This window comes from Miniopterus natalensis, chromosome 1 (assembly GCF_054644295.1).
Source record: "Miniopterus natalensis isolate mMinNat1 chromosome 1, mMinNat1.hap1, whole genome shotgun sequence".
In the NCBI taxonomy this organism is placed as follows: domain Eukaryota; kingdom Metazoa; phylum Chordata; class Mammalia; order Chiroptera; family Miniopteridae; genus Miniopterus; species Miniopterus natalensis.
This window is the reverse complement of record NC_142081.1, coordinates 4,530,952-4,553,669: the sequence shown is the minus strand read 5'-3', so window position 1 is coordinate 4,553,669 and position 22,718 is coordinate 4,530,952. Positions and strand designations below refer to the sequence as shown.

Here is a 22,718-nt window from a genome sequence, read left to right as displayed (position 1 = left end):
AGGGGGTACATGGATGCTTTCTGTTTTCCAGTCCCAAAACCTCTCCTAGACTGGCCCACGGGTGGGCAGGGGCATGTCCTCTCCTCAGAAACCCAGCAGCATCTATCTCTGGCCGCCCGCTCTCCAACCCGGAGGATCTCTATCTGGACTAGGAGTGGGCACACCCAGCCCTTCCCATCCACTGCTTTCATTCTGGGGGCCCCCGAGTATAGAATTGGGAACTGAAAAGCCCATAGCTGGCCTCTTCTGTCCTATCCGGACACAGGGGCGCGGAGAAGCAGGTTATAAAAGTCTTGGTCATTATGGTGCAAGAATGCCCTTTGGCCACGCTGGTCACATTCCTCACTGTCCCGTGAGGGCGACCTTCCACACCCAGATTTCCAGCCCCTCGGACTCCTGCGCCTTTGGACCCGTGGCAACGCTCCCCGATCTGGGAAGCGCCGGAGACGCCGGGAGAGCAGCCTCGGGCGCAGCCGCGAGCTCTGCATTCGCGGACACCGGCCGCCCTGGGTCCCCGGGGTGCTGGCCACTTGCCCGATGAGCCCCGGCCGGGCAGGGAAAACCAGTTTTGGGGATTGGAGTTTTCAGGAAGGGGGTTGGGGACGGTCGGCGTAGTACAGGAATTTGGGATGGGGTTTCCGGGAAGGTTTTAGGGGAAAATGAAGGGACCTAGGACCGCGCGCGGAGAAACGCTATTTGGAGGCGCCAAAGGGGGCGGAACCAGCCCGCAGGAGTGAGCACCGCCGCGGGAGTCGCGGGAGCGGGGAATCGGGGTTGCCAGGGACAACGCGTTCTGGGCGGAGCTTCTCCAGGAGTAGAGCTGGAGGGCTGGGGGCGGGGCCTGGGGAGGCGGGGAAGGGCGGGGCCCGAGGGGGGCTGAGCCAGAAGCGGAGTTGTGATTGGCGGAGACCACCCGCTCTGGGCGGGGCCTCGCGGAGGTTGGGGCGGAGCTCCGGGAGGGGCGGGGCGGGGAGGGGGCGGGCCCCGAGAGCGGAGCCGGAGGCGGAGAAGCGGTTGGCGGGGCCCGAGCGTCCTGGGAGGGGTCGGAGCCGCGGGGGCGGGGCCGAGCGGCGGGGGCGGGGCCGGGTCGCGCCGGGCGTGGGGCGGAGGCGGCGCTGGGCGCTGACAGCCGAGGCGGCTCGCGGCCTCCCGCCCCCTCCGCGCCGGCCCCGACCCGGCCCGGCCTGCCCGCGAGCCATGGGCCCCGGGCTGCTGCTGCTGCTGGGCAGCGCCGTCCTGGTCGCCTTCGGCCTCTGCTGCACCTTCGTGCACCGCGCTCGCAGCCGCTACGAGCACATCCCCGGGCCGCCGCGGCCCAGGTGAGCGGGGGGTGGGGGGTGGGGGTGGGGGCCTGGATGGGGCGCTGGAATAGGGGGTCGGGGGGGGCCGAATCTAGACCCGAGCCGAGGCCGGGGGTCCAGCCTCGCCTTTGCGCCGGCGGCTGGGAGGCGGCGGCGGGGAGAGGGGCGCTAACTATTCTTAGTAACAAATTACTCACAGTCGCCGCAGCTGCTCGGCGCCCACCGCGCTCTGCTGGGCCCCGCGAGCGCGGTGGCAGCGGCAGCCCTGTTAGGGAGGCGCTGTTGTTACCCCATCGCGCGGAGGAGCAGACTGAGGCGCCCCGAGGCAAAGTCACCTGCCCAAGGTCACGCCATCGGTGCGCCGAGGTGGACGCCTGGGTCAGCCCGGCTCCAGAGTGAGCGCTCTTAACTTTGGTGCCTCGGCCGGGCCGCTCCGCCTGGACCGGAGCGCGCCGCCCTTGGGTCCCATTCCCTTCTGTGTGTCTGCTCTGCTGTAGCCTGCTGGTCTTCTCCTTGGCACTTCCATTCCACCCTTGGCTCCCATCCCCCCCACCTCCCCCAGCAGAATCTTACCTTTCTGAAGCTTAAGTCAAATGTGTCATTTCTCTGCTCCAAAGGCTTCCCATCGCTTTAGAACTAAATCTAATTCTAAATCAAGTCCATTCCGCGGCCAGCAAGGCCCCTGCTGAGCTGTGGGAACCTGCCGGTACCCTGTCCAGTTCTGTTCCCCGTTGCTTACCCGCTGCTGCCCCAGTCAGTCTGCACCCCCTTCCCCCAGCTGATTCCCTTCTTGCTGGTTCCCCATCCGTCCTGTGTAAAGTCCACCCAGCCCCAAATCCCTTATGGGCCCATTCCCCGTGAAGTTACCTTCTGTTCACCTGTTGACTCTCTGTTCACCTGTTGACTGTCTTCCCCTTTAGAATGTGAGCCCCGGGAAGGGCAGGGACGCTGTGTTGCTCGTGTATCCCCAGCGCCTGGCACACTGCAGATGCTCAATAAATATTTGCTGAATGAACGAATGAACAACGGTATTAGACAAACTTTTTAAAACCTCAGGACCTGAACATTCTGAAAGGCACCCACCTCCAGCTCAAACAAGATGCCCTGGTGTTAGAAGCCTGAATTCCTGTTCGGTGGGCTCGGGGAAGATCTCTGTAGCTGGTGACATAGGGAGGCAACTGCTTCTCCCTACAGGCTGTCTGGCCTCCGAGACATCCTCTCCCACCCTGGGGTCTTCCTGACCCTTGTCCCCTTTTGTAGCAGCTCTGTCTTTTATCCCATCTTGCTGGTTCTTTCCCCCAGCAGTCCAGACTTGGCTTAAATACTAACTCCCTAGGGAGGTTCCCCCTGCTCCCACGCTTAAATCTGTTATATAAGCTCTAAGTGACCCTGATGGCAATTGAGTAATTAATTATTTGTGCGACCTCTTGTTAAGTGTCTGTCTCTCACATAGGCCTGTGTCTGTCTCGTTGACTGCTGTGTCCCCACATCCAGCACAGCAGTGCCTGGTATTTGCAGGCACTCGCGATAAACAGCCAATTCAAGGTGGCTGGTAGAAATCCCCTGCAAGTTCTGTTAGGTACACGATCACCCTTGCAAATGTTCAGATCAGTTGCTCTGATAGGTCTCATCAGGACTCGGCCTTCTCTGAAATTCGAGTGCTTCAAGCATGACAGACTAGGCCAGTCTCCGTGTCTTGAGAAGGCAGGACTTAAATCAAGCCGCTCTCGGCTCCTCTCCCCGCATCTTTTTTTTTTTTGGTCATTGAATTTTAAATATAAAATTCTGCATGCTATTCAACTTGCCCTTCTAAACTGTACAGTCAGCACTAGTGTTTCATCAGCCCTAAAAGAAACCCCATACCCATTAGCTGTCACTCACCACACCCCGACCCCCCAGCCCTAGGCAACCACACATCTACTTTCTGTCTCTACAGGTTTGCCTGTTGGGGACATTTCATATAAACAGAACCATACAATATGTGGCCTTTTGTGCCTGGCTTCTTGCACTTAGCATGGTTTCAAGGGTCATCTATGGAGCAGCATGTGTCTGCATTTCCTTCCTTTTTAGGCCTGAATTCTCCCCCAAATCTTATCCTACAGAATCTACAATGCAACCTACAGGTGTGTGTGGGGGGGTGGGCAGAGGAGCGGAGGAGGTTGAATGTAATTATGGTCGGGCTCTTTGTTCTAAGGAGGTGAACCAAACGGGGGGCATAGGCAAAAAGATTTTGGATTAAAAATTTGTTGATGGTCAAATATAAAGCCACACTGAATGTAAGTTCTGAAACTTCTTCTAGCACACATCAGGTGCTGTGGCATTCAGAGGCTGGAGCCCCAGCCCGTGATTGGCAATTCCATGGTTGACAAGAAATCAATGTATTGAGTCTCCAGGAATGGCATTTGCCCCTTGAGGCTTCAGGGTTTTGCCAGCTTGCAGGCAAGGACCCCTCTGCCCTGCACAGAGGCAGCTGCTGTGCTCCCACACACCGACAACCCCTTATCCGCATTCTGCAGGAGTCACCAAGATGCCCTCTCCTCCAGGTTGCCCTCCCTGAGTGCCCTACCTCTGTGTTCTTATTACGAACAATATCCTACTGCACCGATCCATGTAACAGCTGAAAACTCAGGCCCAGCATTCAGATCCCACACAGACACTTGTGGCTTCTTTATGTCTATCATGGTGCTAAACATCCTCATGAGCCCCCACTCTCCTGGTAGTGTGGGGTGAATGTAAACTTGACAATGAAAGGTCCCCCCCCCCCCCCCCCCAGTGTTTATTTCTTCAAGTTCGACTCCCGGGCAGTGCTAGTTCTCGCCTCTCACTCCTACTTGCCAAGTTGCTGAGGTTGGGGGCTGTTCACCAAGTTGCCAGGTGGTTCCTGGTGGAGACCCACTGTTGGACTTTGGGTGCCCAGCTGAACACCCACCACCCCATCCTTTTGGCATGAGGCACAACCACAGCCCCTCACCCTCACTCCCAGTGGGTGGCCCATCCTTTCACCCCTCTGGGTGGTCTCACAGTGGGCTCCCCAGATGACTTCTGCTCACAGGAAACTTTGGATCCCCACTGTGCCTGCTGCAGTGTTATAGGGAACTGCACCTGCTGGGGACCGGCTGGGAGGGGGGTTTTTGCCCTCCCCTCTCTCCTTGGCTGCCCTGACACTTCCCGTCCACCATCAGGGCCATGCCAGGTGGGCTTCTGTCTGCCCCCTCCCAATCCCAGGGGTCTACCATCCCCACTTTCTGTCACCCCTTACCTGCTCATTTCTAACCCTGTCTCCTGGCCCTGCCTTTGCCTCCCCGGCGCCCCCTGCAGGAGCTGGAGGGAATGGGCTTTAGTTCCCTTTGCCTGGCAGTGGAGACCTGGCCACTCTGTGACCTTGCCCTTCTCAAGGTGTCACTCACCTTCCTCCCCAGGGGGCATGGACCCCAGCGGTGAGGGCGAAGGATCTCACATTAGCCTGGGAGGGTGAGGGGGTAACAGACTCTGTTCTCACTCGAAACAGAACATTTTCCCGAAAATGAGCAGCTTTGGGGAGTGACCATGGATACTAGGTTACTCTGGAAGTACAGCCAGTGGTGTCCACGGTCCATATTTCTGCAGGTGGAGCGGTGCAAGCTCAAGTCCTCACTCGGAGTGGACCCCAGCGGCCACGCTTCCCCCCTCCCCTGCCTCCGCGCCTACTCTGCAGCCTTCCTGCGGCTCTGCAGTCCCGGCACGCCCCCTCCGCCCCCTCCATCCGCGCTCCCAGCCTTTCTTCTTGCCTCCCACCTCCCTGAGCGAATGGATCAGTGAGAGAGCTTCCTTTCAGGGCTCTGCTGCCACAGCTACCCCTTGCCAGCGCCGGCCCACTTGCCCTCCCCTTCCCTTCCTGCTGGGCCAGGGGCTCCCGGCCAAGGACAGCTGCCCTCGCCGTTCAGCAGCACTGCCCCCCACTGCCCCCTCTCCTGCGTCACCGGTTTCCCTTTCTTCTGCATCTTCCTCGTTTTTATATAATATGCTGTTAAAAACCAACCCTTTTCTCCCTGATCTCCTTCCCCTCCAACGGCTGCCCCCTGTTTCTGCTCCCCCACTGCAGCCCCCCAGGAAGCCTACCTGTCTATGGGCCGCCGGTCCTCCCTCCTGTTCTCTCTTGAACCCAGCACCCCGCCGGGCTCTGGCCCTCACCTCTCCACCCAACCTGCTTCAGTCAAGGCCCAGTGACCGCGGAGCTAACGCACAGTCGGCGCTGGGTCCCCATCTTGCCTGGCCCCTCATCAGCCTGGGGCAGACTGATGCCTCCCTCCCCCTTGAAGCCTCTCTTCAAAGCAGCCAACCCTTCTCTGGCTCTCCCCACATCTCCTGCCCAGTCTCCTTGGCAGGTTGTCCCTTTGGGCATCCGGGTGACACTGAGTGCACCCCTTGAGGAACCCGGGACCCAGGGGAGCATGGGCCCCAGAGCTGCCCTCCAAGGTGGAGGGGCGGGGTCACTGGCCAATGGAGGGCTGCTTTGGGGGGGTGGAGCTGGAGCCTCCAGCCTGCCCCTCTTGCAGGCAGAGCCCCAGAGCCAGCAGGCGTAGCCTTTGGTAGCCTGTCCACCTGATGGACTTGGACAGGGGACGGCTGATGGGGGTCTGCTGCTCCAAAAAGCTCCCCTCAGACCTGCTCACCTCAGTAAATGGCAGCTCCGTGTACCCTCCCTGTGGCCCAGGGTCATCCCTGACACCTGTCCCACTCGGCACACCCAAAAGGTGGGCGAGCCCATTGGCTCTGCCTTCAGCGTACTCGGAACGGACTTCTCACCTCCATGGGTCCCAGCCCTCATCACCTCTCACAGTCCCTCGCCCGGGCCCTGCTTCCACCCCTGAGCCCTCCCCGCCCCTTTGTTCTCAGCACTGTATCTGCAAGACAATACATTTAACACTCAAGTCAGATCCTGTCTCCGCTCCGCTCAAAATCCACCAGTAGCCCCTACTGCGCGGAAGGCAAAGCCAAAGCGTGGACCACAGCCCACAGGGCCGTGCATATCTGCCCACCTTGGTGACCCCAGCCTGTATCACGGTCCCCTTAAGCCACCTGCTCTAGCTACACTGCCTTCCTTGAACTTACCAAGTACATTCCCGCCTCAGGACCTTTGCACCTGCCATTCCTTTGCCTTGACTGCTCTTCCCCCAGATTCCTGCTGGGCCAAGTCCCTCACTTCTTACAGCTCACATGACGCCTTCATGGAGGGCTGTTCCCTGACCTGCCTGTATAAGACGGCCACCCCCTCCTCCGCCCCAGCTCTCCTCATGCCATCACCCTCTGACTTCATACTTACTTATTGCTTATCTACTGTCTTCCACCAGGAGAATGAGCTCACTGACCCAGGAAATCCCAATTGCAGTGGGGTTTTTTATGGTTTTTTGTTTGTTTGTTTTTTCTTGTCTGGGTGCTGTAGTAAGTGAGCTTGACTAGAATAGAGTCCTAGAGGAGACAGGAAGTCATGAGTCCCTTGGAACGTGCCTCAAAGTGACACCAAAAGGCTTGTTTACAATTTGGTGATCACGCTGCAGACTTAGTGTGACCCACCCATCTGCTGGTGATAAGACCCTGGTGCCAGCCCCACAGCTGTGGGCAGGTGACCTCCCCTGTCCAGCCTCAGCTGCCCAGCTCCAGGTGGTGTGGGGAGGTCAGATGGGGTGGGGCTTAGCATGGCACCCAGCACATGGAAAGTGTTCAGTGGGTGCCTCAAGGTAATTCCACACAATATGATTGAGTGCCAGCCCCCAACCTCTGCACCAGGCAGATGGTTTTATTTCTCAACATCACCTCTCCAAGGAGGCCTCTGGAGCCAGTCAGACCCAGGTTTGCATCCTGCCAGGTGACCCTGAGTCAGAGCCACACCTCTCATGCCTCAGTTCTCCCATCCGCAAAGTGGGTCTAACAACATCAACCTCATAGGGCCCTGTGGGGAAGGGAACACTCTTTAATGGTGACTTCCCGTGATCTCAATGTCTCCCATTTCTTCCAGTTTCCTCCTAGGGCACCTTCCCTACTTTTGGAAGAAGGACGAGGTTTGTGGCCGCGTGCTCCAAGATGTGTTTTTGGATTGGTGGGTCCTAACTTGTCATTCATTGCCCTTACTCTGGTCCAGGTCCCCCAGGCCAGCTCCCCTCCCATCCCCCCAGTCCAGCACACGCACTCCCCGCTCCCTTGCCCAGGTCGCTCCTACCCCCAGCAGGTCCTCCCTTGGGTGGAGAGACAGACCAGGCCGGTTCAAAAGCAACCACATGACCTTAGACCAACCATTAGAAGCTCTTGGGCCTCAGTTTCCTCATCTGTAACCTGGGTGTAGGGGGTGACTGGGTAAGAGTCATTGTTTGGGGTGGTGCTTCACACTTTTCAAAGCATTTTCAGAGACCCGATATTGCTTGATTCCAGTACAACCTTTGGGGCAAAGGAAGAGTGTAGCAACCCCCTTTCATGGATGTGGAAACTGAGGCCCATGGGAGATGAGACTGAGTAGTGAGTCAGCCCCAGGGCAGAGCCTGGGCCCCAAGCCCTTGGTGAGCCCCGTCCTGGGATGGGATACCCGGCTTCTCCTGCCGGGCCTGGGCTGCTGATATTCACATCTCCAGTAGCTGACAGCCTCCTTTGGGTCCCTTTGGTTTCCAGGGCTAAGAAGTATGGGCCTGTCGTGCGGGTCAATGTCTTCCACAAAACCTCGGTCATCGTCACAAGCCCTGAGTCGGTCAAGGTAGGAAACAGAGTGGTTTCCATGGGGATGGGCCTCCCCTTCCCTTGGTTGGGCACGTGAAACTTGGCCCTGGGGACTGGGAGAGAAATGTTCCAGAGTCACATAGAGTTGGGCTGGTTTCCCCGGGATCCGAAAGGGAATGGCATCTTTCTAACCACCCACCGCTTGGTGGGCTCCTAAAGGTGGGGCTGTTGGGTGTGGGGACTTTGCTGTTGGACACATTTGGTGCACACACGTTTCGTAGTTCGCCTCTCAGCTCAGTGTCTTCACTGGCAAGGTGAGACTATAACCACCCCCACTCTTTCAGGGCTATGATGCAAATTAAATATTGATCTATTTAACAAGTAAAGGGTCAAAGGATACTTAACAGTGTTAACTAGGGCTCATGTGCTTTTCTGTGTAGTTCACAATTATTAACCCATTAGATCTCATTGAGGTAGGAACTCTTATGAGTCCCCATGGCAGAGAAGAGGAAATGGAGACAGGTGGCATTAATTGGCCTGTAGTGTTTGTGGGATGGTGTCTGCTGTGTAGGTATTAAGAATGGCCATCGGGTCATCTACTTGGGGGGTTAGCAGAACTAGGCTCAAATCTGGGCTCTGCCACCAACGGACTGTGGGACCTGGACAAGTTACTTCATCACTCTGGGTCTCAGTTTCCTTGTCCATAAAATAGGAATGATGCCTTTCCTACAGGGGTTGTGAGAATGGGACTGAAATAACGTGTATGAGGCATCGGGTCCATGCCTGGCACACAGTAATTGCACAATAAATGATGGTGGCGCAGTTCACACAGGGGTTACTCACATGGTGCACGGGGTGATTCTCTGCACAGAGGGTGCCCGTGGTGACACAAAGAGGGATAAAATACGACTTTGGGTTCAGATCAGGAGACAAATTGAACAATTATGGCGTCTCTAACAGGATGTTAAAAATAATTTTATCTTTAAAAAGTTTAATTTCAAATACAGACATATTTTGAGATGTTTTAAAACACGCTGCCAAAAATCATACACAAAAACCTTCACGATGCTCAATGAGAAAAGAAGTTGGAAGATTATATTATATTATATTATATTATATTATATTATATATTATATTATATATTATATTATATATTAAAGTGATGAATTGCAGTGATAGTCGAGTGTTAAACCAACCTTGCATTCCTGGTCGAGATACAGTTTGCTCATGGATACATGGATACAATTTGCTCAACTTTCTTTAGGAATTTTTGTTTCTATCTTTATTCTTTTCTTATAGTGCCTTTGTCTGGTTTTGGTATCAGGTTAATAGGCCTCATAAGATGAGTCAGGAAATGTTCCCTCTTCTCTTTTCTTTGAAAGAGTTTGTGTAGGAGTGGTGTTATTTCTTTCCTTCGTGTTTGATGGAATTCACTGGTAAAGCCATTTGCGCCCGGCATTTTTTTAGAGGGAAGTGTTCTTTGTTTGTCTTAATTACACACTCAATTTCTTTAATTGATATATGGCCATCCAGATTTTCCATTTTTTCTTGAGTGCAGTGTCCATTTCTTTTAAATTGTTGAAACTAGTGGTATAAAGTTGTCCACAATTTTTATTTATTGATCTCTTTACTGTTTACCAGATCTGTGTGATGCCCCCTCTTTCATTCCTGGGAATAGTAACTTGGGTTTATCGCTCATCTTCTTTGTCAGGCGAGCAAGAGGTTTATCAGTCTCACTCACCTTTTCAAAGAACCAGCTTTTGGTTTTATTGGTTTTCTCCATTGTTCGTCCGTTTTCTATTTTGTTGATTTCTGCTCTTTGTTATTTCCTTCCTCTATCAACTTTGAGTTTATTTGTCCTTATTCTACTATTTTAAGGTAAGAACTTTGATAATTGCCCGAGCCGGTTTGGCTCAGTGGCCAGGGCGTCGCCCGCCGCATTGCTCTCTAGCTGTGTGGCCACAGGGCAACCCCTTCACCCCTTTGCGCCCCAGTTTCTTCATCCCTGAAGGGGGTGCTCTTGCTTAAAGATGGGATCTCCGAAGGGCTAGGTGAGGTCACGCGTGTGAAGTGTTCACGTTGTAGCTGGCTCAGCTCCAGGGGATTACCTGGGGTATGTTTCACATAAATTGAAACTGCTGAGTCCTTCACTGACTCCCTTGGGTTCATGAGCTGATGTTGGTTTTTGGGGATGTTTAGAAGTTCCTGATGTCAACCAAGTACAACAAGGACTCCAAGATGTACCATGCCATCCAGACTGTGTTTGGCGAGAGGTAAGGTGGGAGGAGGGGACCCGGGGGGAGGCCTCTGGCAGCGAGCAGAGGGCCCAGGGGCTCCAGAGCCCTGGGGTAGCCTTAGGGCCTGAGCTCCTGGCTGCCAGACACACAGCACGTGCCCCAGGCCCTATGGCCACCGCTATCATCATCAGCACCTTCCTCTCCCCCTTCCCCTCCCACGGCAGGGGGAGTGCGGGGGTTGCCGAGGTTGGGGCACACAATCACCCTGTTTCTTTTTGGTTTATTTATTTTTTATCGTGATTAAAGTCACATACATAAAACCCACCATTTTAACCACGTTGGAGGTAAACCCGGTGGCATTTGGCACATTCACAGCATGGTGCAGGCGTCAGCACTGTCTAGTTCCAGGGCCTTTCCATCACCCCTAAAGGTGACCCCGTGCCCGTCAGGCCATCCCCATTCCCACACCTTGCTCGCTCACCCTGTTTGTGTCCCACAGGCTGTTTGGCCAAGGCTTGGTGTCCGAGTGCGACTACGAGCGCTGGCACAAGCAGCGGAGGGTCATGGACCTGGCCTTCAGCCGCAGGTGAGCCTGGCCGCGGCGGGCAGCCTGGGCCTTGGCCGGTCAGAGGCCGTGCTGGGCTGCCTGGCGTGGGTGGGCTTGAGTCCTCTGGGCCTGAGGACTCCTGTCCACATAGGGCTGGGCACTGCGATTGCTCACGGACAGGAGCAGAATAGAACACGAGGCAGCCCGGGGCCCGGCAGGGCGGGAGAGTGGGCAGTGCCGGCAGAGAGGTTTGAGGGGAAACTTCATGGATTCTGGAGGCCCCAGGGGCCTTTCTTTCCTTCCTTCCCACTGTCCGCTGGAGTTTCTACACTGTCACATCCCCTTGAGCTCAGAGTTGAGGGGCCCAGTGGCAGACAGGGGACCCATGGAGCCATCCGGACAAGGGCAGAGGGACAGCTGCCATCCTGAGTGGAGGGAATGGTGAAACCTCAGGGCTTAGTTTGATCACTGCCACCCAGGCCCCAGAGCTGGGCCTCAAGGGGAGGCCAGAAAGGCTGGGAGGGGCCCCCACCTCCATTCCGCACACTGGCCTCCTGCCAGAGGGGAGGCCACAGGATGGCTGAAGCCCTGGGCTGGTCCAGGCGGCCGCTGATGTGCGTGCTGTTCCCCAGCTCCTTGGTCAGCCTGATGGAAACATTCAACGAGAAAGCGGAGCAGCTGGTAGAGATTCTCGAGGCCAAGGCAGATGGGCAGACCCCGGTGTCCATGCAGGAAATGCTGACCTGCACAACCATGGACATCCTGGCCAAGGTGATGGGCGGACAGCAGGGTGCGGGGTGGCGCGGGGCAGGCCGCCGGGGCAGAGGGCTCCTCTCCCCCCTTCCCGCCCCGCTTTCCTCCCTCCCAGTTGCTCCTCCCGCGGCAGCGCCCCGTCTCTGGGCTGAGCGCGTCCTATCTCCTTGACCATGCAAAGCCACCCAGCACGAGATTGGAGCTACTAACCCATCCTCTAGACAGGACACCGAGAGGTGTGCGGACCGGCCTGTGGCCTGTCACGGGCAGAAGCCCGACTGGGTCTGAGGTCTGCCCAACTCCAGCCCAAAGCTCACCTCCTCCTCGGCTCCCCCATGGGGCAGTGGGTTGGCTTTTTACCCTGGCAGGCCCAGCAGTGGCCCAGATAATCCCAAACCCAGGTAAAGGCAGGTCAGGCAGCTGGAGTGAAGAGTCATTGTCACTCCACAACCCCCTGGGCAGCTGGGCGTAGCATGGACACCCAGGGAAGGCTGCATTTCAGGGGAACTGCGTCCTGTCAAGGAAGGAGTCGAGGTCTGTGCGGCAGTTAGCACGTGCTACTTAAGCCCCACCACAGTCAGCGGGCTTGGGGTCATCGCGGCTCCCTGCGGGGAGTCGGTGACCAGGTGCACGTCAGCCCGTAGCCCCGGGCCTGGGTCTCCAGCTGGACGGTGCCAGGCTCTGCCTGGGTCTCTGGTCCTCCCGCCCCCGAGGCGTGACCCCACCCTTCTCTCTCCCCAGGCAGCTTTTGGGATGGAGACGGGCATGCTGCTGGGCGCCCAGAAGCCTCTGTCCGGGAAGGTGAAGCTGATCTTGGAGGGCATCTCTGCATCCCGCAACACCCTGGCGAAGGTACGGCCAAAGCACCCCTCCCGGTGGCCGGCCACCAGCTTATGTTGTCCTGTTTTGCTGGAGCACCTCCTGCAGTGGTTTTTTTTCAGGATGAGCTTTGAGCTCTGGTACATGTATCTGAAGCGCCTTCTGACTCAGTCAGGATTTGCATGCACTGCCTAGAGCGGAGGCTCAGAATCAGAGTGGGTTAAGTAAGTTAGGAGTTCATCTTTCTCTCGTGCAAAATGACCCCTGAAAGCGGGCCATCGAGGGAGCCCAGGATGGCTCCACCGTGTCAGGTGTCCCCGGGCCCTCTCTCTGTTCTACTGTCTCCAGCACGTCATCTCGTTGTCATGAGATGGCTGCTGCAGCTCCAGCTATCACCCCCTTGTTCCAGGCTTGAAGGAGGAAGAAGGGAGAAAGGTGGTACTTGAGTTGATTCTCAGACAGACGCCCAGGGCCCCCTCCTGTTCCTGGGACTTCGGCCTCTGAGTTCGCAGCCCTCTGACGCCACCCCACTTTTGCAGCTGCTGAGTCCCCCTCGCTGCCCCCCTGGCCGTGGTCTCCTTCCCTGCCGTCCTAACCGCCCCATCCTGCAGGGACCCATTCTTGTTTCCAGCCAGTGCTTCCTGAATGTTCGCGGGCATCGTTCCCATCGTTTCTAGGAGCTGGTGCAGGAAGGGAAGCCGATGCGTGCTTGGGCTGAGCCGGCCCTCTCCCTGTCTCGTCTCCCTGGCTCCTCGGTCTTTTCTAGAACTTTTCCGCATCCCTCCGGCCTCCCAGCTCGCGGGGCTGCCGTGCACCTGTAGTGATTTCGGGGCTGGGGGGGGCGCGGGGTGCGTGCTGGGAGGCCCGTCCAGCTGCGGCTCCTGTGCAGTTCATGCCCGGGAAGTGGAAGCAGCTGCGCGAGATCCGCGAGAGCGTCCGCTTCCTGCGCCAGGTGGGCAGGGACTGGGTGCAGCGCCGCCGGGAGGCCCTGAAGCGGGGGGACGCCGTCCCTGCCGACATCCTCACGCAGATTCTCAAAGGTGCGGGGCCCTGCGAGGGCGGGGGCCGGGTGACCACGGTTTGGGTCCTGGGAAAGGGAGCCGAAGTGTGAGTGTCGCGGACGCCGCGCCGGCCCTGAGCCGCCCCTTGTCTTGCAGCGGAAGAGGACACCCAGGACGACGAGATCCTGCTGGACAACTTTGTCACCTTTTTCATTGCTGGTTCGTAGTTTCGTGGGCGACCAGGGGCTCAGGGCTTTGCAGAACTTATGGGAACGGTGGATCCCCGGAATCCTGACTCTGGGAGATTTTCTGGGTGTCCGGGCCGAGTTATGCTGCGGAATCGGGGGGCTGGGACGAGGGGGGCAGAGCCTTCTCTCTCCGCTTAGGGAGGCCCAGGAGGCCCCCCTGTGGCATCTGACCTGTTAACAGAGCTGGTGATCGTGGGGACATGTGAGGCTGCCCTTTGGGGCTCAGGAGAGCTTGGCCTTGAGAATTCGAGTTTCCCCCTCACTCAGAATTTGTGGGGGCAACTTCATTCATTTGCTCGTCAAATATTTCTTGAGCGTCTAGTTTCACCAGGAAAACTCCTCCCCACCCTTCAGGGATCCCTCAGCTGCCTCTTCCTTGGGGAAGCCCTCAGTGATTGCCCAGACGCATCAGGCCGCCCGTTAGCTCTCCATGGCAGAGCTCCTCCGCCCTGCCCCACAGTTTAAGTTGCATATTTGTTGGTGTGACTCGATGAGGCCTGTCTCCCCCGGCACGCTGCGTGCTCGGCGCGCGAGGGGTTAGGCGTTCCCGCGCCTGGGTGTTCCCCAGGCCCAGTGCAGTAGGGAGCCGTGAAGACTGGATGGAATGAATGAACAAGTGAATGGATCCTAGGCTCGGGGAAGGCAGAGGTGAACAGAGGAAGGACAGTTGGTCGTCTGATGGCGGTGGTAGACAGACTGACAGACACACTGAACTGGCTGGGTGATGGGTTCTCAGAGGAGGGAAGAGAGGTGCACCTGCCCTGCCCTCCTGGCCCCTGCAGTGGTCCAGACACAGGGCTCAGGGGTGGGCTGTGAGGAAACTGAGTCACAGCTGGGAACAAACAGCCAGGGCCAGGGTGGGACTTCTGGCTGCTCCCCCCCGTGGGGTCCCCTGGCCCTGACTCATCCACCTCCTGCCCCAAGAGCGGCTGGGCCTCGCTTCCCAGCACCTACTTGCTGTGAGGTGTAGGCCCTTCTCTCTCATTGCAGCAGGCCTCTGAGGCCCCGTGGCTGGCAGCGGTTGCCACCTGGTGGGCACCTGCCCCTTCAGAGGAAATTCCTGCAGTGCAGATGATTCCTTCCCAGGCCACTGGGCGCTTTGTCCACTTGGCCAGATCCTGCCAGGACTCAGATCGGCCCCACTGAGATGATCCCTGCCCACCCGGGGTGGGGGGGAGCCTCCCCGTGTTCTCCGCTGCTGGAGGTGTGCTCTCTCCAGACCCCAGGGGCTGGTGCCCACAGCCCAGGGAGAACACAGACTTGGGCTCAAAGCCTTGCTTGCCTTGAGTCCCAGCTCTGTTCCTCCTGCTGTGTGACCTCAGAGAGACATTTCTCTCAGCCTCAGCTTCCTCTTCTGCAAAATGGGGACAGACATCCCTCCAGGCCAGGCAAGGCTCGAGGATGGTTGGAGGAAGGGGCTTTTAGAGTATGAAACCAGCTGCATGGGGGCAAATGCCATTTATTTGGCCACACTGGCTGGCATCAGGCATCCCTTTATATCCGTATGCCCAGCTCAATCCTAGGGGGCAGAAGTGAGGGCCTGAACTGCCACCAGGCGGGTGGGGTCTCCGAAGCCGAGCCTGCAGCCGCTCTATAGTCCCATGCGGAGCTGTCACTCTCCTCCTTTCCTGCAGGTCACGAGACCTCTGCCAATCACTTGGCATTCACGGTGATGGAGCTGTCCCGCCAGCCCGAGATCTTGGCAAGGTATGCATAGGGAGCCAGGCACAGGAGGCTTCCCTTGGTGTTGGCGAAGGGGATTGTCTGATGCTTTATTCCTAGAGGGCCACCTGCTCCCGCCTCCCATGGCTGAGCCCTCTGCATTGGGTCCTGTTTCTCGCTGTCCCAGGGCCTTTGCACATGCTGGTCCCTGCTCTGGAAGCTCTTCTCCCTGCTTTTCTCCTAGACAACAACTCTTCCTCCTCCTACCTCCTCCCCTTTTACTTCTCAGGCCCCTCAAGTAGCCGCTGGCCTCCTTCCAGCTCATAAATGCTTCTAGCCTACTTCAGTCATGGGACTGGAAGCTTCGAGGGGCCAGGCTCTCTCCCTCCCGACGTGTGCGTAGTGCCTGGCCAGGGGCTGCCACTGAGGCCTGAGTGGAATTCTAAGTCAAGTGCTGAGGGGGTGCCCGTCCTCTGCTGGCAGGACAGAGAGGGCATGGCTGGGGAGATGGCATCTGAGCAGGCCATTGGCTTCCTTGAATACAAATAGGTTCCCTCAAGGACTGTTTCTCGGACTGACGGAGCCAGATGCGAGGGCACTCTGAGAATGCCACAGGCGTGGGGGGTGAGATGCTGGGCGGGGGTGGGGGTGGGGGGAGAGGGTGTGGTGAGCAGTTATCATCGCATACAAGGGCATGAAATCGTTTATTAGGCTTCTAAAAAGATGTGATAGTAATATGCTCTTTGTTAAAAATTTGGAAAAGAGCAGAAAAGTTAAAATAATAATAATAATAATAAAAAACCCGTCCCTGATGGCCCCACCCACCAGAGGCAGTTCATGGTTAACTACTGAATTTCAACATGTATTTTACCACGACATCACCCACATTACTGACACCTCTTCCCAAATCCACTTAAAAAATATACTATGGTAAGCCTTGGCCAGTTTCTCAGTGGTTAGAGCATCCACCACAGACTGAAGGGTCCTGGGTTTGATTCTAGCCAATGGCACCTACCTCGGGTGCAGGCTCTGGGCCCAGTCGGGGTGCGTGCAGGAGGCAACCAATCGACGTCTCTCTCACATCGATATTTCCCTCCCCGCCCTCCCCCCCCCCCCCCCCCCGTCTCTCTGAAAAGCAATGGAAAAAATATCCTTGGGTGAAGGTTAAAAAAAAATTATGGTAAAACACACAAATCTAACACGATTTACCATTTTAACCACCCTAACTTGTCAGCTCGGGCATTAAGTGCATTCGCGTTGTCATGTGTCATCCCCACCATCCACCCCCAGAACGTCTCACCTTCCCAAAATGAAACCCTGTCCCCTTACACACCGACTCCCACCCCTCCCCCACCCCCTGTGCCCCCCTTTCTCTCTGCCTGCTGTCTGAATACTCCAAGGACCCCATGGAGGTGGAGTCACGCACTGTTTGTCCCTTTGTGACCGGCTTGTTTCACTCAGGAGAATGTCCTCAAGGCTCATCCATGTGGTAGCAGGTGCCAGAATGTTCTTCTGTCTCAAGACTGGGTCACCTTTCATTGTATGGATGGGTCACATCTCTTTTTAAGGAAAAAAAAAAAATGTTTTTATTGATTGGAGAGAGAGAGAGAAACATCGGTTGGTTGCCTCCTGCACACACCCCAACCAGGGACCAAATGCACAACCTGGCCACGTGCCCTGACCGGGAATCGAACCAGTGACCTTTCGGTGCACAGGCTGACGCTCAGTCATCTAATGACACCGGCCAGGGCAGGACAGGCCACATCTTGCTTATCTATCGGCGGACCCTTAGGTGGCTTCCACCTTTGGGCTGTTGCAAATAAGGCTGCCACAGACACGAGCGTACAGATCTACTCGAGACCCTTCTCTTAGTTCTTCTGGGTGCCCACCCAGGCGTGGCACTGCTGGACCCCATGGTAATCCCAGGTTTGATTTTTGAGGAACTCGTTCCGTTTTCCACCTGCGCCGTTTTTGTTCCGTGAGCGGTGCCCAGGGCTCCGCTGCCCCGACATCCTGCCACGCGTGACCTCTTCTGCCTCGGACAGCAGCCCCCCAGTGGGCGTGGGTGGTGCACATCCACGCTTCGTGCCGCATGTTATTCTGACGGGGCGGGTCCCGAGGTTCCCTCGCCCGCGCCCGCAGGCTCATCCCGCAGTTTCCAGCTGGGGCGGCTGTGGCCCGGGCTGAGATGGGCACCCGTGTGCAAAGCCCGTGTTCTGTGGGGGCCGATTTCCCGCCTCCGATTCGCAGCAGCGAGCACCAGGATGGATGGTGTAAAGGCCCTGGGACACTGTCCCCACCTGCTTGGTGTGGACGTGGTGGCTCCTAGAGGCCTTCAACAGTGGGGTGGGCCGCGTTCACAGGTGGGGAACCCCAGGCCCCTCTCTGCACGGTTCCTTCCATCCCCCCTTCTTAAAGATCATATGTCCTTGGAGATGAACTTGTCTTCGTCTGACCCCACAGGCTGCAGGCCGAGGTCGACGAGGTCATCGGTTCTAAGAGGCACCTTGACTACGAGGACCTGGGGAGACTGCAGTACCTGTCCCAGGTGTGGGGCTGGGGCAGACACTTCTGGGCAGCTGTGGGTGGTTTATCGATTCAGGCTTGCAGCCTCCCTAACCCATTAGAATAGGTTCTCTAACCTTGCTGCTCATGGGAATCCCTGGGAAATTAAAAAATTCCCAAGCCCAGGCTGTCCCTGGACCAGTAACATCAGTCACTGGGGGTGGCCCTGAGCAGCAGCATTTTAAAGGCTCCCAGGTAATCCCAACATGCAGCCACGGTTGGAGACCGGCCCACGAGTGAGTGGAGCTCTGTTTGCACTTCCCACTCGGCCAGGGTTCCGCCGGCCTGAGCTTCCCATCAGGGGACAGGCCTAGCAGGAGACACAGCACAGCAGGAGGCCTTGCCTGAGCTGGGGGGGGGGTCTCAGGGTGATGGGACCCCTGGTTCAGAGGGAGGCCTGGCTCCTGGTCCCGGCTCTGCTGCTGTGGCTTTACCAACCTCCCTTCTCTTTCTGGGCCTCAGTTTCTCCTGTGGAATGAGGGGGTGAACACAAAGGTGAAGTTGACTCCTCAGGGGCCCGGGACCCAGTCCTGGACTTGGGGGCACAGTCAGCACCATGGGTGGGAGCAGCGATGGGTCTGGAGCCTGTTCCATGGGATCTCCCGGCTTCTCTTGCTACCTCCCCGTGTGGCTCTGCAGGTCCTCAAGGAGTCGCTGAGGCTGTACCCGCCCGCGTGGGGCACCTTTCGCCTGCTGGAGGAGGAGACCTTGATTGATGGGGTCAGAGTCCCCGGCAACACCCCGCTCCTGGTGCGTGGGGGCCCTGCCTGCCTGCCTGCCTGCCTGCCTGCCCCGGGTGGTTGACGTGGGCTCTCCTCTGAGGTCGGGGGCGCCTGTGGGCCCATTCTCAGCACTGGCTGCCCAGTGTGTCCCCTCTGAGCCTCCCCATAGCCCTGTGATGTCTCTCTCTCCCTCTCACACTGTCCAGTTAAGGTTACAGAGGATAAGTCTGGATGAGGTGCCCCATTCACAGCTGAGGATGCTGAGGCACAGAGAAGTTTCTAGTGGTTGGTTCGCTTATTTTGTCTTGTGTAAGAAATCCTCCCCTATCCTGAGGTCGGCAGACTCACCGGCATTGTCTTCTAACAACTTTACGTTTTCCTTTGAAAGTCAGGTTCTTTCCTAGTTGGAATTGATTTGTGTCCGGTGTGAGGTAGGGGTGCATTCGGTGTGAGGTAGGGGTGCATTTGTCCGCTCAGGCTGCCGTGACGCAGCCCCACAGCCTGCGGGGCTCACGCGGCAGAGATGTATCCTCTCGCAGCTCAGGTGGCTGGAAGTCCGAGAGCAAGGGGTTGGCAGGGCTGGTTCCTCTGAGCCTGTCTCCTTGGCTTGCAGACCCCTCTTGTGTGTGTCTGTGCCCTCAACTCTTCCTATAAGGACGCCAGGCCTATGGGATTAGAGCCCACCCTAGGACCTCATAGTAACTTAGTTACCTCCTTTAAGACCCTGTCTCCAAATAGTCACATTCTGAGGTTAGGACTTCAAGATACGAATTTTAGGGGGACACGATTCAGCCATAACAGGACCCATTTTTGTTTTTATTTATTTTATGAAGGAGAGTGTCGTGACTCCAACCCCATCGGCTGAGCACCCCTTCTCCAGGACTCAGTGGCACCTTCTTAGAGTGTACCAGAGCTTCATCCCTGTGGGGTCCTTTATGCTGTTTGCCTGCCCCCCCTTTTTTTTTTTTAACACCCCTGCACCAGTACCACTTGTCGTAATGACCCTCTCGTCATAATGCCCTCCCATCCGGCAGGGGGGGCCCTGTGGCTGGCTCTCAGTCCAGCTGTGCCACCCCGTGGGCCTTGAGTGGGCAGACCACAGCTCCACCCAGCCCTGCTCCCGCTGGCTGGGTCAGCTCGGGCGAGACCCTGAATCTCTGGCCTCAATGCCAGCCTTGTAAGATGGGGTTGGTGGTCCCTGGGTTACAGTTTACTGAGAAGAGTTGCCAGGATGAGGTACATCAGGTGTCCGACAAAATCCCCTGGCACAGAGTGGGTGCCCTTTGCTGACCCGAGACCCCTCCACACCTTATGCTCCCACTCACTTCGGCCCCCGGTTCCAAGCCCTTCTCCACCCGTGGCTGCCCTGAACTCTCGAGACAGAGCCAGGGGAAGAGACCGTCAGGGAGATGCTGTGCAGGCTGAAGAGGCGGAGGCCGGCATCTGGGCCCCAGTTATGGGGCATGCGTGGCCCCTGGGGCTGAGCACGGAGCATCGGGCCCTAGTTATGGGGGCATGCGTGGGCCCTGGGGCCGGGCACGGAGCATCGGGACCGAGTTATGGGGGCATGCGTGAGCCATGGGGCCGGGTACGGAGCATCGGGCCCCAGTTATGGGGACATGCGTGGCCCCTGGGTCAGGGTACGGAGTACCAGGTTGATGGGAGCCTCCGTCAGGGCGGGTGAAAGGCTAGTGGGATCTGTAGCCCCCACCCCCAAGCAAGCCTGGTGTCAAAGAGAAACTTAAAATAATACCAGCTCTCGGGATTGAGAGAAAGAGGGCTTCGCAACAGATCTGAGTTTGAGTCTCAGTTTGGCCACTTACTGATCCGGTGACTTCAGACAAGTCACGAACCTCTCTGAGCCTCAGTGTCCTCATCTGTAAAATAGGGACCAGAGTCGCCCTCCCACAGGGCAGGCTAAGCGTGGGACGTGCTGCACGCCAGCTGGTGGTCGGTAGCACATTGGCTGTCCCCTTTCCTCCTCTTAGAGACTTTCCAGGGGCCAGCGGGTAGGTGGGTAGAGGGATGGGTGAGTGGAGTAGAGCAGGGGTGGGGGCTTGGGGGACTGCTCTGCTCCGAGTCACCCCACTGGGTGGCCACAGCAGGTGGGGGAGGTGCGAGGGGAACGACTCTTGGAGGCAGAGACAAACGCGTCCTCTGCCTGGCAGTTCAGCACCTACGTCATGGGCCGGATGGACTCCTACTTTGAGGACCCACTGACCTTCAACCCGGATCGCTTCAGCCCCAAAGCACCCAAGTAAGTCCCTCGGAGTGTCCACGAGGGGAGGTCTGGTGGGTGGAAGACGGTCTCAGGGGCCTCTGGCTGAGCTACCTGTGCCCGCTGAGCCCGAGTGGCCTTCCAGATCCACGTGAAGGGATGTGATCCCCACCGTGCCCCCTTTATGGGCGAGGAAATCACAGCTCAGAGAGGTTAGGTAACTTGCCCGAGGGTGTACAGCAGTAAGTGGCAAAGCTGGGGTTTGAGCCCAGCTCAGACTGGCTTTAAAGGCCATGCTGCTAACCGGTCCCTTATACTGGGAAGCCCTGTGACTTGGGCAAGGGACCCCACCTCCCTTGGCCTTGATGCTGCCATCTGAAAAACGGGAACACGGATGGCCCCCTCTGGAGGGTGCCGCGGAAGTGAATGCGTTAAAGCGCTGACACAGTGGTGGGGAGCGGGGCTCCAGGGACAGACCCCTGAGTCCCGGCCCAGACTGCCCGGAACTGGACATGTGAACGGCCCCATGAGTAAGTGACGTAGGACCGTGGGTAAGCTGCTTTGCCTCTCCAAGCCTCAGCTCCCCCTCCTGTAAAATGGGGATAGTCACAGCTCCTTCGGCAAGGCTCAGGAGGAAGATGCGCGAGAAAATGCTGAGCCGGGGCCTAGCAGAGGGGCTGCCGTGTTCAGATGCAGCCCGGCCTCGGCGTGTGGCCACCCCAGACCCTCTCTCCCCGCAGGCCGAGGTTCACCTACTTCCCCTTCTCTCTGGGCCCGCGCTCCTGCATTGGACAGCAGTTTGCTCAGGTAGGCGGCGGGGCGCCGAGGGCACTGAGGGGGGGTCTTCTCTTGGGCCAGGACCCAGGCCAGAGCCCTGCTCCGGGGCCCAGCGGCCGGCGGCCGTGGCGCTGTGCTCACTGCCCCCCCCCCCCCCCGCCCAGATGGAGGTGAAGGTGGTCATGGCCAAGCTGCTGCAGAGGCTGGAGTTCCGGCTGGTGCCCGGGCAACGCTACGGGCTGCAGGAACAGGCCACGCTCAAGCCGCTGGACCCCGTGCTCTGCACCCTGCAGCCCCGGGGCTGGCAGCCCGCGCCCCCGCCCCCGCCCTGCTGAGGGCGCCCTGGGCAGCACAGGACTCCTTGGGCAGGGGCCGCACCCCCCTCCTCTGCAACCCCCAGCACCCGCCCTGCTCCCCCCGCGTCCCTGGAGGCACCCTCCGCTCGGGCTCCCAGAGGGCCCTGTGCCAGCCGCCTCCTGCTGAGCTCCCTGTCTGCTGCTAACTCCACTGCCCTTCCTGGACCAGCCCCGCCTGACTCCCAGCTGCCACCCAGATGTGCCATTGTCTCCCCCACCTCTTTGCACAGGCCACTCCCTCTGCCAGACACCCTAACTCCTGCTTACCCCTGAACGCCCCCGTCAGGTATCGCCTCCTCCAGGAAGCCCTCCCCGCCCCCCCCAGCCGGGCCAGGGGCCCCTCCTCTGTGCTCCCTTGGTCACCTGTGCTACCTCTAACACCACACTGACCACTGTATTGTGAATGTCCTTTGAAACGACCGACCGCCCTGCCAGGCTGTGAGAGCCTCTTTGCGGGGTCTGTGTGTGATTCGTCTCTGTGGCCTCCCGTGCCCACCGAGGGCCTGGCACAGAGCCGATGCTCAATAAATATGTGTTGACTGCATGAATGATCGGCCAGACCAGGCTAGGGTGTTCTGCCCTCAGTTTGCTCATCTGTAAAATGGGGTGATGTTGAGGCTGACACAGCTCTGGAAGCTGCCCCTAGAGAGGCCCAGGCACTGTCCCCTTGGGAGGAAACTGCCCAGGTTCCTGGGAGGCCCCGTGTTCGCAGATGCCTGTTCCCTTGCTCTGTGCAAGGTCGTGCTCCTGGGGGAAGTGTGGGGTTGGGATCATAGGCAGGGTTCTGAGAGCTTGATTTGAGAGGGTCAGGGGCAGTGGGGCCTGTGT

General features: G+C 57.9%; 1 protein-coding gene across 1 annotated transcript; it reads left to right on the top strand.

Moving 5' to 3' along the window:
* Window positions 1-1,185: 1,185 nt before the first annotated feature.
* On the top strand, window positions 1,186-22,430 carry CYP46A1 (cytochrome P450 family 46 subfamily A member 1). The gene is made up of 15 exons (XM_087813755.1): window positions 1,186-1,319; window positions 7,297-7,377; window positions 7,941-8,022; window positions 10,185-10,258; window positions 10,722-10,808; window positions 11,402-11,540; window positions 12,264-12,374; window positions 13,231-13,381; window positions 13,499-13,561; window positions 15,225-15,297; window positions 17,716-17,800; window positions 18,457-18,567; window positions 20,708-20,796; window positions 21,498-21,564; window positions 21,699-22,430. Exons 1-15 carry the CDS (start codon window positions 1,198-1,200, stop codon window positions 21,867-21,869), a joined length of 1,506 nt encoding a protein of 501 aa, XP_087669881.1. The 5' UTR covers window positions 1,186-1,197; the 3' UTR covers window positions 21,870-22,430.
* The last annotated feature ends 288 nt before the right edge of the window (window positions 22,431-22,718 follow it).